This window comes from Vicia villosa, linkage group LG4 (genome assembly GCF_029867415.1).
Source record: "Vicia villosa cultivar HV-30 ecotype Madison, WI linkage group LG4, Vvil1.0, whole genome shotgun sequence".
Classification (NCBI taxonomy): domain Eukaryota; kingdom Viridiplantae; phylum Streptophyta; class Magnoliopsida; order Fabales; family Fabaceae; genus Vicia; species Vicia villosa.
This window is the reverse complement of record NC_081183.1, coordinates 10,538,612-10,558,297: the sequence shown is the minus strand read 5'-3', so window position 1 is coordinate 10,558,297 and position 19,686 is coordinate 10,538,612. Positions and strand designations below refer to the sequence as shown.

The window sequence follows — 19,686 nt, the reverse complement described above, 5'->3', positions numbered from 1 at the left end:
AAATCGTTAGTTGGAACTGTAGGGGGTTAGGGAATCCCCGTACAGTTCGAGCCTTGTTAAGGCTCATTCGTTTGGAAAATCCCGATGTGGTGCTGATTATGGAGTCTCGTCTCAAGACTGACGAAGTATTGAGTATCAAATCTAAGTCTGGTTTTGCTGATGCCCATGTGGTTGATTGTAGAGGGACTGGTAAGAATAGAGCTGGAGGGCTTATTATGTTCTGGAAGGAGGGTTTTCTTTTCACTATTTTGTCCTCTTCTTTAAATCATATTGCTGGATCGATGACTGATGAGGAGGATGGACAGAAATGGAATCTTTATGGAGTTTACGGATACCCGGAAGAACAGTTCAAGAGAAAAACGTGGCTTTTGATTCATACCCTGTTTGGGGAAGAAGGCAACAATGCCATAGTTTTTGGGGATCTGAATGATATTCTGTGGGACCATGAGAAGAGGGGCGGACAAAACAGAACCACTACTCAATTTGCGTGGGGCAGAAACGCGGTCAACTCTTGTGGCTTGGTGGATTTAGGTTTTGAGGGGTACCCTTTCACTTGGACTAACGGAAGATCGGGGGATGACAACACTCAGTGCCGCCTCGACAGAGCTATGGCATCAAACAGCTTCATAAACAGATTCTCCCCTATCAGAGTCAAACATCTTTCCAGATTTCATTCTGACCATGCCGCTATAAGCATTTCTCTTGAAGCTGACGAATCTCACAACGCTGGTGGTAGAAAACGCCCTTATCTGTTTCGTTTTGAGGAGGCGTGGAGTAAGGATCCCAGGTGCGAAAGATTCGTGGAACAGATTTGGAATGAGCCCAGCAATAGAGGCCTTAATAAGTTTGAAAGGCTTAAAACTCTCGATGATTTGTTTAAAGATTATAGAAGGGGGGAGATCTCCAAGGAGATTAGACGGATTGAGGAGCAGTTGGGAAAGGATTTTTGTTGGGCGGAGGGTCGGGAGGACATTACTCGTAACAGGGCCTTGGTTCGACAACGTGATAAGCTGCTTCAAACGGAGGAACTTATGTGGAGACAAAGGAGTAGGGTTATGTGGCTTAAGTGTGGTGATAAGAACTCAAAATTTTTCCATGGTAAAGCGAATCAGCGGCGCAAGACAAACTCTATAAAGAAGATCAAGGATGAACACGGTCACTGGTGGAGAGGACAAGCGAACTGCGAACGAATTCTGGTGTCTTATTTTGATGATATTTTCTCTTCTACCATGCCCACTGATACTGATATTGTTGAGGTCTGCAAAGTTGTTAAAGGAAGATTAAAGCCTGAACATGTCAGGATCTGTGAAGAGGCTTTCTCGGCTGCTGAGGTTAAATGTGCTCTGTTCCAAATGAATCCCTTAAAGGCACCTGGACCGGATGGGCTTCCTGCACTATTTTACCAAAAGTTTTGGCATATAGTGGGAGGTGACATAAGTAAGTTAGTGCTGGACATCCTCAATAATCAAAAACATCCTGGAATCATTAACAGCACCCATATAGTTCTTATTCCCAAATGTAAAAATCCAGCCAAACCGAAGGACTTTAGGCCCATCAGTCTTTGCAATGTGGTGATGAAATTAGTGTCGAAGGTGATTGCTAACAGGTTAAAGCTTTTCCTACCGGACATCATCGATGAAGAACAGAGCGCTTTCGTCAAAGACCGGCTGATTATGGATAACGCCTTGATTGCGATGGAATGTTTTCACTGGATGAAAAAGAAGGTGAAAGGGAAGAAAGGTACCATGGCCCTGAAACTTGATATGTCAAAGGCGTACGATAGACTCGAATGGAAGTTTATTGTGGAGGTCCTCTCGTCTATGGGTTTCCCTAGAGCGTTGGTTGTTTTGATTGAGAAGTGTATCTCCTCGGTGTCCTACAAGGTGTTGATTAATGGCGCCCCTAGCAGAAGTTTCACACCGGAGAGGGGTCTTCGTCAAGGCGATCCCCTCTCTCCTTACCTTTTTATCCTGTGCGCTAATGTTTTTTCAGGTATGATTAAGGAAGCTGCCAGCAAGAAGGAGATTCACGGCATCAAGGTCGCTCGCAATTCCCCCATGATCACTCACGTATTCTTTGCTGACGATAGTTTGCTCTTCGCTAGAGCAACTCTGGAGGAAGCAGGCCGCATTAAGGAGATTCTCAAATCTTACGAGCGTGCCTCGGGCCAAGTGGTGAACTTTGATAAAACCGAAGTGTCTTTTAGTAAGAATGTGGGAGAGGTCACTTGCGCAAATATCCGGAACAGTCTAAATGTCAATGCCGTCTCTAATCATTCCAAGTATCTTGGGCTGCCCGTCATTCTTGGGAGATCAAAGAAGATTGTTTTCTCTATGCTGGTGGAAAGAGTTTGGAAAAAAATCAAAGGTTGGAAAGAAAAATTCCTTTCTACTGCAGGGAGGGAGGTGCTCATAAAAGCTGTAGTGCAAGCTATCCCCACTTATGTGATGAGCTGCTACAAACTTCCTATTACTGTTTGCAACGAGCTCGAAGCCTTGATTGCCAACTTTTGGTGGGGAGCGAAGAACGGGGAGCGGAAGCTGCATTGGTTGAGTTGGGAGAAGATGGCTAAGGCTAAGAACTCGGGAGGAATGGGGTTCAGAAGTATCAGTGACTTTAATTCTAGTCTTCTTGGTAAACATTACTGGAGACTTCTGTCACAAGACGATTCATTGGTGGGAAAGGTTCTAAAAGGAAGGTATTTCCCTAGGGGTTCCATTGACTCTTGCGATGTTGGTTATTGCCCCAGCTATGCTTGGAGAAGTATTATGGGAGCGCGGGATGTGGTGCATCGAGGTGCGAGATGGAGAATAGGAAACGGAGAGAAGGTGAAGATCCTAAACGACGGTTGGATTCCGGGTAATCCTGAGTTCAAACTTCTGTATGGTGCTAGAAATGTAGGAGAGGAGGATCTTGTCAGTGATCTTATTGACAAAGAGTTGGGTGTTTGGAAAAGAGAGGTTATTTATGACTCGTTCTCCCATGAAGATGCCAAGAAGATTGTTAGCATACCCCTCTCAAGGCTCCCAAACGATGACAAGTTGGTGTGGCATTTTGAAAAGAGTGGAGAATTCTCGGTAAAAACTGCGTATCACGCTACGCGCTCGCACAGGGCCTCTCTTCTCCCTGGCCCTTCTGTTTTACATAACCATAGCCTCTGGAAGCTGATTTGGAAGGCGCCCATCTACACAAGGCAGCGGAACTTTTTGTGGCGGGTGGCTAAAGATATCCTTCCCACGAGGGGGAATCTCGTCAAAAGAGGTATGCCCATTGATCCTTCATGCCCCTTCTGTCAATCCGGAATTGAGACTCTGCAGCATATTTTTATGGATTGTCACTTTGCGAAACAAGTTCTTTTCGCGTCTCCCATAGGCTACCGTACTCCCATCTGTCTTGACGTGAACTTCTGGATTCAATCTGTTCTAGAGGGCAGTGATGTCTATAGTGTTCAGCTGTTCTGTGCCTGTCTCTACAAAATCTGGGCAGCTAGAAATGTAGTGGTGTTCCAAGGGAAAGCTGTTTGCCCTATTGCAGTTGCAGGTGGTGCTTTTGATTGTGTGCAGGACTTTGTTAGATGGCCTCCAGATCCTTATGGGAAAAATTTGTCTTCTACTGCGAGGAAGGATATCTCTTTCCCCCAGGATGTCTTTGTTGCACAAGTGGATGCTGGGCTCACGGAGGCAGGCGATACGGTGTTTGGTTGTACCTTCAAGGACCCTTTCGGCAAGACGCTGATGGCTGCCAGTAAGAAGGAGAATATCCTGGTCGATCCCAGCATTGCTGAACTCTTGGCTATTAGATGGTGCATTCTCTTAGCAGCTGATCTTAAGATGAATAAGATTGTGTTCCAGTCAGACGCGTTGGTGGTGGTAGATTGTATCAATTCCATCTCTTGTAATGCCTCCCTCGATCCTATAGCGGCGGAGTGTCGGTTACTTTTGAGTTCTTTCTCTTTTAGTTCTGTAATTTTTATTCCTAGGGTCTGTAATTCTGATGCACACAATGTTGTGTTGCTTGGTAAGGCTTATGGCTCCCGGACCTGGTTAGATGGTATCCCGGGAGCGAATTCTGTATCTCCGGCTGTTTTAGGCCCTTTGATCTAATATAAGTATCCTTTCAGTCAAAAAAAAAATTGTTTCTTAAAATTGTTTCCTCCTATTTTTGGTAATAAATAATTTTTTATTTTATCAAATCATAATTTATCTAACAATTAAATTACTCTTCATTTTTTAAAATAAAACTTGATTCTAAATATATTTATAAAAAAGAAAACGTGATTCTAAATAATTTTTATAAAACCAATCAAGATTCTTAGAAAAAAACTTCTTTTTATTTTAAAACAAATTTACTTTTTTTATTTTCTTTATATAAAATCATATTCTATTATTTAAAATAAATACTGAAATTGTACCAATTTTAAATAGAATATAAAATAATGTTCAAAATGTGTATAAAAAAATTAAATAATGAATACATAAATTTTTTGTTGAGAATTAAAAAATTTATAAAATGAAATTGTTTAAAAATAATAGAAAATTTATCTGTTTTATTATTCACTTCATATATATTTTTTCGGGTTAATCGTTACTCATTATTTTTTAATTATTTTTAGTTATATGATTTTGAGTGATTTTTAAAAATATATCAATTTTGTAATGTAAAATAAGTAAATACAATATAATTTTATTTAAATAAAATAGTAAAATTTGTTTAAAGTTAAGAAAAATATATTTGTTTTTAATTTATAAATAAATTTTTTTATTAATAAATATTAAAAATCACATTATTATTTTTTAAATTAATAACGTTAAGTGAATTGAATGTAATTTTATTTTATTAATAAATTTGAAAAATCACATCAAGTTTTTTAAATCAACACGTTTTATTTTAAAAAATGAAGAGTAATTTAATTGTTAGAAAAAGTAGGAGAGATCTTTTTAATTTTATGTGAAAAATAAATTATGATTTGATAAAATAAAAAATTATTTATTACCAAAAATAGGAGGAAACTATTTTAAGAAACAATGATGAGTCACTAAGTGGGCATTTCTAACCATTAGATTAAAATCATATCAAGGGTCATAAATGAGTGTAACTATTAGTGTAACATATTGGTGTAATTTGATCCCTCCTCATATATATATATATATATATATATATATATATATATATATATATATATATATATATATATATATATATATATATATATATATATATATATATATATATATATATATATATATATATATATATATATATATATATATATATATATATATATATATATATATATATATATATATATGAGGAGGGATCAAATTACACTCGAAGAGTTACACCACGAGTTACACTCGTTCAATAACTACATCTCGAATTAATATTTTTTAAATTCAACCGTTGGATTGAAACATAATATCATATAGATCTTACCTATAAAGTTTGAGCTTAATCTATAATGATTTACTATGTCATTGAATCACATCAAAATTAACGTTATATGAAAGCTCATTTTGACGTTAATCTTTGGATATCTTGATGATATAGTAAATCATTATAGATTAAGCTCAAAATTTATAGGTATGATCTATATGATATTATGTTTCAATCCAACGGTTGAATTTAAAAAATATTAATTCGAGATGTAGTTATTGAACGAGTGTAACTCGTGGTGTAACTCTTCGGGTGTAATTTGATCCCTCCTCTATATATATATATATATATATATATATATATATTCGGATGCACCACATTCACACACAATTCATTCATAAGTGAGTCAGACCATAATTTTATGTCGAAAATTAATACAAAAATATATTTTCGTATAACTTACTGAAATGCACAGCTAAACGGGTTTTTGTTCAAAAATGCGTCAGACTTTTCTTCTTCATCATTTTCAACCTACTTCCAAATTTCTCAAACTCTCAAACCCTCTCAAACTCTCGCACTCTCTCAACTCACTTTCAAGTTTCCACTCTCAATATTCAATTAATCAAGGTGCTCAACATCAAACTCACATTTGACAAGTTTTTTATTTCTCTATACATTTGATTTCTATACACATGTATTTGTAGAAATTGAGCATTAGGTTGTGTAATAGGTAGTTTAGATAGGTTATTTAACATAGCAATGTGTTTGATAGGTAGTTCAAATGAGCAATGTGTTTTGAGAAAGTTAGATTTCCATGCATTTCTGTCATTTTTTTTTATTTTTTCTGAGTTGCAGGTTATCAAGGAAACACACTTTCATATTTGTTCAATTTTTTTCTAAAAATCTAAAAATGCATTTCTGTATATGATTTGTTTGCATTGCTTGGCTTTATTTTCATTGTGCTTTATCTGGGTTTGATTCTCCTATTATGTATTGCTTGTATGGTTTAATTATAACCCTTATGGCTGATAAACAAGATAGATTGAGGCTAGATTGAGTGTTGTTGCATGCATTAGTTTGCAAGGAAAAAGTTTGACTCTCGCAACCACCAGTCAGTTCTAGTCAATTGATGTTGAGATGTCAACTTCCAGTATTTAGGCATCTTTGACTTCGTCTTCTTGGAATAGGCATGTGTCACTTCCTGATGCCTCGGAAGTCGCACCGGTCTAGGTTAAGGCACCCCGGGCTAATGCACCTGCTAAGGAGTTTGGACGAGGCCCGTACGACTTATTATTGTCGCCTCTACATACAAACCATGTTGTCAGACATGTGTGAGATGGAGAGGTAAAGTTCATTTGTATTTATTCTTAGAAACATGTGTGTTATAAAATTCGAAGTTTCGGGTGATACTTTGTTTTTCTGCAATATCGAACAATGATTTATTTTTCTGCAGTATCATGATTTATTTTTCACGATGTGATGCAGCTATCTCGGCTGCGGAACTTATGCAGGACCTGTTATTCTACTATTAACCATGGTATATTGTCAACTTTCATTGAGAGATGGCACTCTGAAACATCATTTTTTATCTTCCACGTGTTGAGGTATCCATCACACTGGACGACGTGTCATGTCTGCTGCATATTTCATCAGGGGAAGACTATTAGACCACTCTAGGATTAATAAAGAGGAGACACTAGAGATGATGGTGACCTATTAGGGAATTGACCCAAATGATGTCCTAAAGGAGATAGAAGACACTCGAGAGTGTCATGCTAGATTTAGATTCTTGAAGAGGTTGTATGAATAGTAGCTGACAATATTAGAGCAAGCCGGTGGTGATGATGAATAGGTTATACAACATATATGCTTTGAGAGCATACTTGTCGTACTTGGTTGAAACATCCATATTAGTGGACAAGAGTACCTATTACGTAGATGTGGTGTTTTACCTCATATACTGTACTGACTTGGAGAAGATTCATGAGTACAACCGGGGGTCGCTTATTTGGTGTAAATGTACTACTAGTTAGCTTAAGGTTGTATGTGGAAGACCAGACGAATGATAACTAGTTGCATGTTGTTGACGGTAATATATTTTCATCTTTTACTATTCACGTACCATTTTCATAACACTTGTGCTACACCATTACTAATAATTTATATGTACTATTTTCAGACATGGATCCCCCAAAGCTTCCCACACATATTTGGTTGGTCATATGTTGATACCTCCATTGAGGATATGCTACGAGTTTGTGCATTCATACTACTCATAGTGTATCTTGACCAAACAGTAGCATATGATATATACTTTCACTCATACAATAATAACCGCGAGACGCGTCCCTTGGATGACATAGCCTTCTACTCTGGATGGTTAACTTATGTATCATGTATGATGTATTCACATTTTCCTGAGTGCATCATGCACTAGTTCGGGTATTTGTTGTTTATTCCAAGAGACGCCTCTAATTATGCTCCTTTTACTATGGTTCGCAAATATGTATATGCCATGTATGATGATAATTTCCTTAATCATTTGGTACATACTGAAGCACGAGGTACCATAGTGTGTCACATACTTATATGACATCGAATGCTCTAGGAGATCCACCTACGTCAGCTTATCATGAGATATTGTAGGATCAAGCTAGGGCAGATCATGTTATTGATGATTTGTTTGCATGTCATCGTATTATGGATCTTGCGTGAGCGAGTATAGACAAATAAGTCTTTTCGGAAGGCTCTCCAAGAAGGGACATTGTAAATGTCATTCTTATTGAGGCACATGCGATATTGCAGTACTAGAGACAACGGAGATACAAAGGGGTCTGACATACGCAATAGTATAGTATTTGTATCAGGGATATTATTATCGTTTCTAATTTATTTTGATTTTATTATGTGTTCAGGATTGATTCATTTATATATAGAATTTTCATATTATTTAATATGTGTATTGATTAATTTATAAAAAATATTATGATAGTATAGTTATAATACATGGTCTATTACATTGGTGTATTAACAAAAATAAAAAATTAATGTATAGGGGGAATACATAAGTGTATATCCGTAATTTGCCATAGAAATGCATCTCCAAACAAAATTATGTCAAATTAAGGGTGTCTCAATTAGGAATGCACGGGGTGTATATAGGGTGAATACATGTTGGAACCAAATTGGTTGTACCATATCCCTTAGGTTTTGATGATAACAAAGTATTTAAAGAACAATTGAATATACTAATGTTTGTTCAAGTGTGCACAAACATATATCAAAATTCTGATTCAAGGTCGGTTTTGAGTCTACATTAAACATTCAAAGAGAAGCCTTAAGATGCAGACTCTAACGAATAAGCTTATTAAGTGTTAAACTTTTGATGATCAGAGTTTGAAGAAAGCCAACCTCTAAAGGATCAAAACTTGAAGACTCTGACTATAAATAAGTCAACTTCTGGAAAGTGTATCCGCGGTAACATGTGTAGGATATCACTATGGTTGTTATTATCAATTGTTTTGAAAAGTATTCCTCTTAAATTAAAACCTTTGGTTTTACAAACTTTGAGCCTAATCACTACCCGCGATATTTATATATAGGACTCTCTTAGATATGAAACCCCTCCCGCTTCCCTTCATAACACAACAGTCATAAACAACAATGACAACAAATAGAACACAAACTTCCAATGAAACAAAATTCACTCTTGCTTAAAAGCTTATGAGTGATTCACATTATATAACTCAATTAACAGTTCAACTCAAGCATCAACGCGATACAAGAGTGGCTCATAAAAAAACAAAGAACAAACTAAACCCTAATGGATATTCTCACACTTGAGCCTTCTGTCTTGCTTAGGTTGATAATCTTTCTTTTTATAGCCATAGGATAGCATCAGATTCGGGATCAACAATCAGCAGATCCAAAATAGACTGTTGTACAATCTTCTGCATAATTTTTGGAATAGAATCAAATGTTTCCTTAAATATTTTGACATCCAATCTTAAGAAATAAATCTTCATATATCTCTCGCTTAAAACAAATCTTTAGAGAATCAAATCTTCATACACGCTTATTGTATCGGAGTAAACACAAAATCAAATCTTCTGAGAATCTGAAACAAATATTCTAATAATGTTAAACCAAAGCACACCATGATGTCGTACAAGCATGTCAAGACATCTTGCTAGAATACTTGTTTTAACAAAATGCAACAAACAAAACAAAACCTAACAATCTCCTCCTTTCGCAAAATTTTGGATAAAACAATCTTTGCATAAACCAACTTGCAAATAATAAATTACAACACAAACATCCAAGAACAAGAGGGATAAAGCAACAAATTTACTTCAAATTAACATCTTCAAAAATAACGCACAAAGGAAATTGAACTGTACCAGTTCACATCAGAGGCATACGCAGCAGAAAAGATAAAATCCAGCCTCAAAGGACATAACAAAAGAGAGAAATAAACTCTCATAAACAGAACCTTCTTCAGAGAAAAATAAACTCTCACAGTCAGTATGTCAAGACATCAGGTATGAGCACACACAACCATACACCAAGCACATAAACTAGCACTAAATAATCATGGCATCATCAGGCTAGAAAAGGAAGAAGCATGCTCCTCCTAAATAGTAGACAAGATGCAAAAAGTACTCCCCTCCAACACTTGATCATCACACAGTCATAAACATCATATTCCCCTTAAAAACCAAACCAGAAGAAAAAATTACCATATTCATAAACATCATGCTCCCCCTAAAAGACCCGGAAATATCGTAAATATCAAGCAAGTGTACAATAGCCGCTATCAAACTAAATTAGCGATGAGGGGGATAGAAATGTAGCACCTCTTGAAACTTCTAGATGATAACAATTACGTATATAGCTACCGAACATGCGAGGATGGAGTTACCGTTAGAGATATATTTTGGACTCATCCTGATTCCATAAAGTTGTTCAACACGTTTCTCATTGTGCTCATAATTTATTCAACGTATAAGGCCAACATGCACATGCTTCTATTATTGGAAATTGTTGGTGTTGCCTCTGTTGAGAAGACTTATTTTGTCGGGTTTACATTTCTAGAGTGCGAAAAAGAGGAGAATTTTACTTAGGCTTTAGAGCTGTATCGAGTAATGCTGAAGAATAAAGAAGAAACACCAAAAGTAATTGTTACCAACTGTGATACCGCTTTGATGAATTCGATTGCAAAGATATTTCCTACTTCTTATGCATTACTTTGTTGGTGTCCCATAACAAAGAATGTGAGAAGTTGGGTTAAATTCGCAGTAGGGTCAAAGCAAATAGAGCGCGAAGATGGAAAAATGGTTAATGCAAACGTCATAGTGGAAAAAAATAATGGATGCATGGAATGATATAATAAACTTTTCCTCAAAAGAGTTATATGGCAATCATGTTATACACTTCAAAAAGATGTGTGAGAAATATCCAGATTTATCGTAATATGTTGAAAGTACAATTTTAGACCAGATTAAGGAGAAGATTGTATGTGCTTGGACCGACCAGGTTAGACACCTTAGAAATACAAGAACAAACCGAGTTGAGTTTACCCATACTACTTTGAAGAATTGGATGGGAATTATTAAGGGTGATTCATGTACATATTGGGATTCTATGATCCAAATTATCCAAAACCATCATAATAAGATACAAACATCATTTGCTCGTAGCATCACAGTGTTGGAACACAAGTTCAAAGACAACACTCTGTATTCTTAGTTGGTCGGCAATATTTCTCGAGCAGCTCTGAATTATATTTTTCACGAAGCCAAAAGAGATGATAATGTAGGTTTCGATAGCTTAAAGTGTGGTTAAACACTTGTATAAACCTATGGTTTCCCATGTACTTGTACTATATCTAAGAAGGTAAAACTTGATAGCCTGATACAAATGGATGAGTTTGTACTTAATGGAAAAGGCTCAGTTTTTATGATGATGGTGTCATGAAAGATGGTAAATCGAATATCTTTATCTTGAACGAATTTGAAGTGATATAGGATAGATTTTTGAAAGCTGGTGATAAAATAAAACTCCACATCAAAGAGCAATTGAGAAAGATTGCATATCAGGAGACCACAAACTTGAAACCACCCTCTCAACCGATAAAAACAAAAGGAATACCTAAGAAGGTCAAACCTACACCGAGTGACAATTCAATAATGCGACCTCCTTCATATTTTGAACATGTCGACAAACTTTTTCCCAATCTAGCAAATCCAAAATCTCAGAAAGTGTTTTCAAAGGAGCTCGCATTAGTAAACCACCACCTTCACCGCCTCAATAAAAAATCACATTCATTGAGGAGATATTAGTTTTTATGCACAAATACATTGATCGGATCGTCAATGTCAAGGGTGACGATAACTACAATTTTCGAGCTATTTTTGCTTTGCTATGTAAATGAGAAGAGGATCACACACTTTTCCGCCATCAACTTATCCAAGAGTCGAGGGGAAATAATGAATCATACACACGATTATACGGGAATAAATAAAATTTTGAAAAAATGTATCACTCTCTTGTTCCTTGAATTAGAGGACCTGCACCAAAGGATACATAGATGAGTTTTCCTAAATGGGGGCATCTCATAGCAAGTGTGTATGATAGAGTGAGTATTGATCTTACAAGATACGATTCCTCGGAAACTTTTTTCACTGCGCATTTCACCACCTCCAAATCCAGATGATTGTATTATATGTGTTGGTGGGTTTTAAATCCGCGACATTTTGTTCAAGTTTATTTGAAACCGGGATCCCCTATACCACTTACATCACTAGAGTGGACATCTCATTCAACAACCAAAGCTGAGACTTGGCCGAACCATTTTGTTGAAAGAATGTAAGAATTCACCAAATTAAGCAAGATTGAGAGAGAAATAAATAAACAAAAGTCAAATAGAGTACCACTAATATTTATAGATTTGGCAGACGACAAGTCTTTCAGTCAATTGTAGCATTAATTTATCAATTTATTGTAAGTAACATTGTATTAATGTGTTATGATGTCTAATATATACATTTTGAAGTTTGTCAAAAAAAATCAACATTGATTACATGTTTTGTTTTTGTCGTGTTTTGTTCTATTCTGTCAGGGAGGTTTTCAAAAATACATTTCCAAAATAAAGGGTGGTACCAGAGATGCATTTTTGGAACGTCCTTTAGTACAAGATAGAATTTCGGAGGTCCATATTAGTCTACAACTACTATTAATATATGACACTTGTCTTATTGTTTCATTTAAAAACACATTACACTAGAATGAATATCATTTGACATGTCATAAATATTCACTTGAACAGTATGACACCCTCAAGAGAATTTAAGATCATATGTACACCACTCTTGAAGATTTGAAATGCACACTATAGGAGCTCCTCCCATATGACGACAATTGCAAAATTGTGAAGATCGAGTATCGCTCGCCTTCCGTTGACAAAGAAGGTAAGATTGAATTCAACAACTATGAGCTGGAGATGGACGCTGATTTAAAAGCTATGTGGAAAACTTTTTTCCGTTTAGAATCACAAGTTTCGATCGAGCTGAATGCGACTGTTTCGAGATCGGTCGATGATATTATCAAGATGTTGCAACATCCACCTAGATATTGAATTGTAATATTTGATCTATGTTAAAATCCCTTATGTATTGTTGATTTTATGATATCAATGGTAATTTTATTTTGTCAACATGCTGTTTTTTATTATATTTTTCTGCTACTGCATCGTAACGTTCCAGAAATACATCTTCGTAATTTTTACGAACATGCATCTCCAAAATAAAGGCTCATCATTATGCAGTTTATTACGTCGAGAGATGCATTTTCGGAATCTGAGATATTATTGTTTTTTCTCGCGGTGCCCTGGAGATGTCTAGGGTGCATTAAGAAATTATCTTATATTACCCACAATACAAACCGGCCCAAATTAAAAAAACCGGCCCAAATAAAAAAACCGGCCCAAATTCGAAAAAACCCTAAAACATTGTCTAAGGTCAAAGTTGTAGCCACAGCACATTTTCTCTCTCCGTGTCTTTCTCTCCTTTGTCTTTTTTTTTTCTCGTTGCTCCAAAAATGGCGAAGCTTCCCTGATCTATGTCTGTGTAACGGTTCGAACTTGTTCTAACCATATCCGGGTCACCATTTTTTCCAATTAACCGGTTGAAACAAACGGATTTCACCGGTTCAGCAACAATTTTCGATCTCCTAACACTGCTACCAGGTACTGTTTTTTTCTCTTTCTTTCCTCAAACATTCAACTACCCTTTCTTCATTTCTTCAAATCTCAACGTGGGTTGCATTCAAAATCTCATTTTTTTTCAATTTCTAAATTTTGCTTGTAGATCTTGAATTCTGTTATACTGTTCTATTTTTAGCTCAAAGATCTGATTTTTTTTGTTTGGTCAAATTGATCTTATCTTAGGTTAAAACCCACAAGCAGAAACGTTTGTGGTACGAGGATTCTGTAATTTATCTTGTTGAGCTGTTTTTTTTATGGTTTGACTCTATTTGAACTGAAACAAAAGGTAGATTTTTTTCCTTCTTCCTTTGAGGTCACACATTTGCATTTTCTAGGATGTTTTCAGTTTTATCATCTTATTAGGTTATTGTGTTCTGTATTGTGTTTGTTAATTAAGATTAATGAGAGTTAACCTAGGTAATTTTTGAGGATGTTGAACATAATGTTATACATTGTCTTATGCAGTTTTCTGTATCATCTGGTGTTGTTATGGATGGAGATAATGGCCTTCACATAACCAATTGGGGCTACTATGAACCCGTTGCGTCTTTTAAGAGCCATCTCGGGTTACAACTAATGCCGTCGATGCCGGAAAAGCCGCCTCTGCTTGGAGGACGCAATGCTGCGGTTTTGTCGGGTTCTAATGGTGCGTTTCATCATAGGGACATTGGGTTGCCTCAAACTACATACCCTATGGATTATATGAGGGATGCATGGTTTAGTAGTCAGAGAGATAATAAGTATATGAACATGAATATGATACCTACTAACCCTCCGACGAGTTATAGTAGTATGCCCGAGACATCTTCGGCTCAACATATTCAAATGATTCGGCCACATGAATTGGTTAAGGAAGAGACGCCGATGGAGGAGGTACCTGTGGTTGAGAAGTCGAATGGAACTGGTAAGAAGAGGCAGGGTTCGAAGGTGCCTAAATCTCCCAAGGCGAAGAAACCGAAGAGAGGACCCCGTGTACCAAAGGACGAGAATACTCCTTCGGTTCAACGAACACCTAGGGCTCCCAAAAAAACCACGGAAATTGCAATTAATGGTATTGATTTGGATATTTCAAGTATTCCGATTCCTGTTTGTTCATGCACCGGAGCACCTCAACAGTGTTATAGATGGGGCTCAGGTGGGTGGCAATCTGCGTGTTGCACAACAGCGATATCGATATATCCTTTGCCTATGAGTACTAAACGGCGCGGTGCTAGAATAGCGGGAAGGAAAATGAGTATAGGAGCATTTAAGAAAGTTTTAGAGAAACTTGCGGCCGAGGGTTATAACTTTTCTAATCCAATTGATTTGAGGACTTACTGGGCAAAACATGGCACCAACAAGTTTGTTACAATCAGGTAGGTCTATAGTTCAATCGTCATCTGGCCTCTGATTTCATTTAACCTGTTTGTCATGTATATATATGTGTATTTTGCCAGAAACTGAGGCTTCTTAGATGGTTTGTAGTAGGAGAATTTTCAAAGTCACGAGACTTATCCTTTTTCCTGTCTAACAATTTGCAATGTTGTTTCGCTTATTTGGACTTGGTACATGGGAAATTCAATCTCTTGGTTGGTTGGTTGGTCTTGATAGATAATTAACATACGGGATCTTGTTTGATCAATGTTCAACTGACATATTTTTATCGGGTTCATTAACCCTATCGGCGAATGATTATGCTAATGTGACATGTTTTCCTGTTGTTGTAATTTAGTGGTATGTAAGTTGAGAATTGAGATGATGACATTTTCTTCTGTTTAGTAAGGCCCTAAAATGTCTGCTTCAAGCAGAATCATTATTTTCCTAGCTTGCAAGCATGGAAAATTCATTTGTTTCTTGAAGTTAAATTAATCATATTTCTAAAGTTTTGGTTCTGGAAAAGGTGTATGTCAACTATCTAAAAGTGTTTTGAGCTTAATATGAGCAAGAATAGATGATAAACGGAACTGACGAACTCAGGGAACAGAGAAAAAATGGGTCAATGGAAATTAAGATCAATTCAAACGAAGAGTAAATGACAAGAAAATATTTCAAGAGATAGAAGGTAGAGTGAAGTAGTTTGCTACATTCCATAGGGAATGATCAAGTTTTTGTTCTGTTTTTTGTTTTTGTTTTCACCACTAGTATTCGGGTCAAGTTTTTGTTCTGTTTTTTGTTTTTGTTTTCACCACTAGAGGTGGTAGACGGGCATGTCCGCCCCACAGATGCGGGCCTAAAATCTTGGTTCGCTCTGCAAAAAGTGAGGACGGGGCGGGCTAAGTCCGCGGGTATTATATCTATTAAATCCAAACTAGTCAGAGACCCATGTTGTCGTCCGTGACTAAATTGCATTTATAAAATGGAAACTAACCATTTAAATTTTTTTTACTTATAAGATATTAGTAGTATGAAAATTAAGTTCTAAGTTAAAATAATGATCTATAAAAAAAATTAGGTTATAAGTTAAAATAATGATCCACAATTTTTTTTTATTAATAAGATATTAGTAGTATGAAAATTAGATTCTAAGTTAAAATAATTTCACATCATTTCAGAAAGACATGAAAATTTACTTTGTTCATTCATAAAAGAAATCATCTACTAGTGGTGAAAAGATTTTATTGAGTTGTGCACCCCTTTCTCAGATTTTTTTTCAAAAAAGAAATACCCGTGCGGCTGCACGGGTGAATTTATTTATTTTATATATACATATGAAAAGCTCATTTTTATTGCGAAAGTACAATGAAAAATTACGAAATCAAAATATTACAACAAATAATATAATTATACAAAATATAATAAATTTTTTGACAAATAATGTATTTAGATACACATGTTAACTTAAATAGAATTACATAATTATAAAATAAACAATTACTATATAAATTTAATTGTATTAAATAATAATAAAAAATTTGTGACATGGAGAAAGAAAAAAATTGACATTTGAAAATAAGAATTTTATTTTCAAATAAAGGTAATAATATGATAGTGACCAGTAAGATAAAAAGTTAATTGTTTGAATGACTATGTAGTATTATTCAATTTGATAAAATACATTCTTAATGATAATAAATAAAAAATATGATAAAAAAATATTGAATTATTACGTTTTAAAATAAAGTAAGAGAGAATAGGGAAAGAGTGGAGATATAATGAAGTAAGAGAGATAATAGAGAAAAGTGAGAAGGGATGGTAGAAGTTTTGGTTGTGGCAAGTGTCCAATACTGATTGGAAAATACAAAAGTGGTAGAGTGATTTTGTTAGTTACCATTTTGTCCAATTTATATTGCAATTTTTTTTAGGAAAGAACAATAATGGAAGTTTGGTCAATTTTCTAGTAAATGATAGATAGTAGAAATGCAAAATTTTATGTTAATTTTCATGCCCATTAAAGTCCGCATGAAAAATGAGGCGAGACGGTCACATTAAAGAGCGAGGGCCTAAAACCTTGGCCCGCCCCACTCTAAAGTGGGGTCGTGGTTTCAGTTTCCTCCTAATCGCTGTTGCGGAGGATCGAACCATGGTCCTTTCTACTATGTTTAATGTCAATTACCACTGGACTAATTATGGTGATAAGATCAAGTTTTGATTCAAGCAAGAATGTGTTTTTGATAAGAATCTTCAATGTTTCATCAAAGAGTCTTAGAGGAGACTATGAATAAACTCAAAGATGAACAAATTTAAATAGAATATGTGAGTCTATGGTTGATGCTATTCCAATGAGGTTCTTGTAGATCATAACCATCTTAACCTAATGTTAACAATATATGGATTTTGTGGACCGGACTAACACTAATTTGCATCAATCATGCAATTAGTACAAGTTTAAGTAGAGGAGGGAGTTAAGTAGCACTCTCAAAGTTGATCCTAACACCCTCACATTTTGGATGAAAAGACCATATTGCTCTTCAATTGAAAAAAAAAGATAAATGTCAAACTAAATTGTTTTTCTTTTTTGTATTTTTATTTATTTTTTAAGTCTGATTTTTTTTTTTAATTTAGATATTTATATTTGGCACAAATTTGATATAAATGCATCAATTTTTTACATTTATATCAGATTTGTAATATTATCAATATAATTTTTTAGTTACCAGAAGATGTTTTGTGAAATCTATTACATAACGTCAGGGTGACACTTGTTATTTTAGAAACGTTTGGTAAAAATGCATGTTTCTTTAATTATTTGTAATATAATATCTATTTTAAATACGAATGAGATATAGAAATTTTTGAAAAACATGGTATATGTTTTAATTGCCATTTAACGTTACAAAAATAATCCGTATGGATGGAGTAGCATCGGATTTTATAAATTATCGTAGTTTTTTTTTTTCAATTTTATTTTCTTAATTATTAATACTTTTGTTTATTTGTTTCTTATTGAGATATAACAAGGTTAATATAATTTCAACATAAACTTAACATAATATATAACACAAATTAATATCCTAACATAAACATAATATGCAAAATGCCTGCAATCTCAATCAATACAAAAATACCAGTACAATCTCTATCATATAAAAGTGTCAATTTTCATTAAGTCAAATTACTCAAATTACTGGTTCTTTTAGATCTATATGTTTCTTTGATATTGTTACTGAAGAACAATGTGATGAATTCCCCGAAGCTGGTCAGGAGAAGTCGTAGAGCATTAAGAGTATTATGATTAGTGTATTTTTTTCCTCTGTACTGTTTCTAGTATACTCTTTTATAGTGTTTGTTTAATAATGGTATTATATCGTATTCATGACTCTTGATTGCCGTAATTCCCTTGTCGTCTAGGAAGCCATAAAGAACATTGAACTCCATTGATGAATGTGTTTTTCGCATTGAAGAGCAACAAAGAGAGACCAAACTGGGCGACTTGGTAGTTTAGCCGGGATGTACATCCTGAATGTACATAAGCCCCCCAAACACGAGGCCTAGCAAGGTCGAAGCGCTTAGGTTTGTTGGTGGTCTGTCACTTTGAGACCCTAAAAAATATTGAATGCCATGGGTATTCCTGCCTTTGACTTTAACAGTTTACTTGAATTGGATGTTTTAGACGCATTTGGTCTTTGTGCATTTATTTGGGCCTATCGTAAGATGTATGACCAAACCGGATATGGGTGGATTGGTAGACTAACCAGGACATATATCTCGAATGTACATAAGCCCCTCAAGCACGAGGCCTGAAAAGGGAGAAGCGCTTAAGTTGTCTGGACTTAGTATCTTCGATGGTTGACTAGGTAGCTAATTCGAAGTATACACCCCGATGCACATACTTATCCGGGATATGCTTCCCGGACGTATATCTGTTCCTAAAAAAAATGTGATGACTTCTCTGAAGCTAGTCGGGAGAAGCCGCATTGTATTAAGAGTATGGTGATTAGTGTATTTATTCCTCTATATTGTTTCTAGATACTCTTTTATAGTGTTTGTCTAATAATGATATTATATTGTATTCATGACTCTTGATTGTCGTGGTTCCCTTGTCGTCTGAGAAGCCATAAAGGACATTGAACTCCATTGATGAATGTGTTTTTCACATTGAAGGGCAATAGAGAGAGACTAGACTGGGCAACTTGGTAATTTAGCCGGGATATATATCCCGGATGTACATGCACTATACTCATACATTGTTTCTAATGTCTTATGGGACTCGCATATGCTGTTTCCTATTCTCTTGCACCTTTAATATATTTCTCTCTCCAACAATCACTTATTGGAGAAAATAGATAGTCAGACTTCATCTTAAACTGAACCCAATAAAAATTATATACAAAACCAATGCAAGAAATTTATGTTTACCTAAATACATAAATGGAGATAAGTAGGAAAAAATAATGTTCAACTTCTTGGACAAGGTAACCAATATCATAATATAACCTATATCAAGAATAATCATCCACTTGTCACACCCCTAAACACCTAAGCTAGATATTCTTAATGAATTTTTATCCTATGAAACCGAGTCGTAGAATAATTTGGAATACACACCAATGTTGTAAAAAAATCACCATCTAACTTTGGCATAATCAATGAACAAGACTCCGCTCCCTAACTAAGCAAATCACCATTAGCGT

General features: G+C 35.3%; 1 protein-coding gene across 2 annotated transcripts; it reads left to right on the top strand.

Moving 5' to 3' along the window:
• Positions 1–13,404: 13,404 nt before the first annotated feature.
• Positions 13,405–15,234, top strand: LOC131594472 (protein BASIC PENTACYSTEINE2-like). Of its 2 annotated transcripts, XM_058866615.1 has the most exons (3): positions 13,405–13,618; positions 13,820–13,922; positions 14,102–15,234. In XM_058866615.1, exon 3 carries the CDS (start codon positions 14,126–14,128, stop codon positions 14,993–14,995), a length of 870 nt encoding a protein of 289 aa, XP_058722598.1. In that variant the 5' UTR covers positions 13,405–13,618; positions 13,820–13,922; positions 14,102–14,125; the 3' UTR covers positions 14,996–15,234. The 2 variants fall into 2 exon arrangements, with proteins under 2 accessions (XP_058722598.1, XP_058722599.1); XM_058866616.1 differs by lacking the exon at positions 13,820–13,922.
• The last annotated feature ends 4,452 nt before the right edge of the window (positions 15,235–19,686 follow it).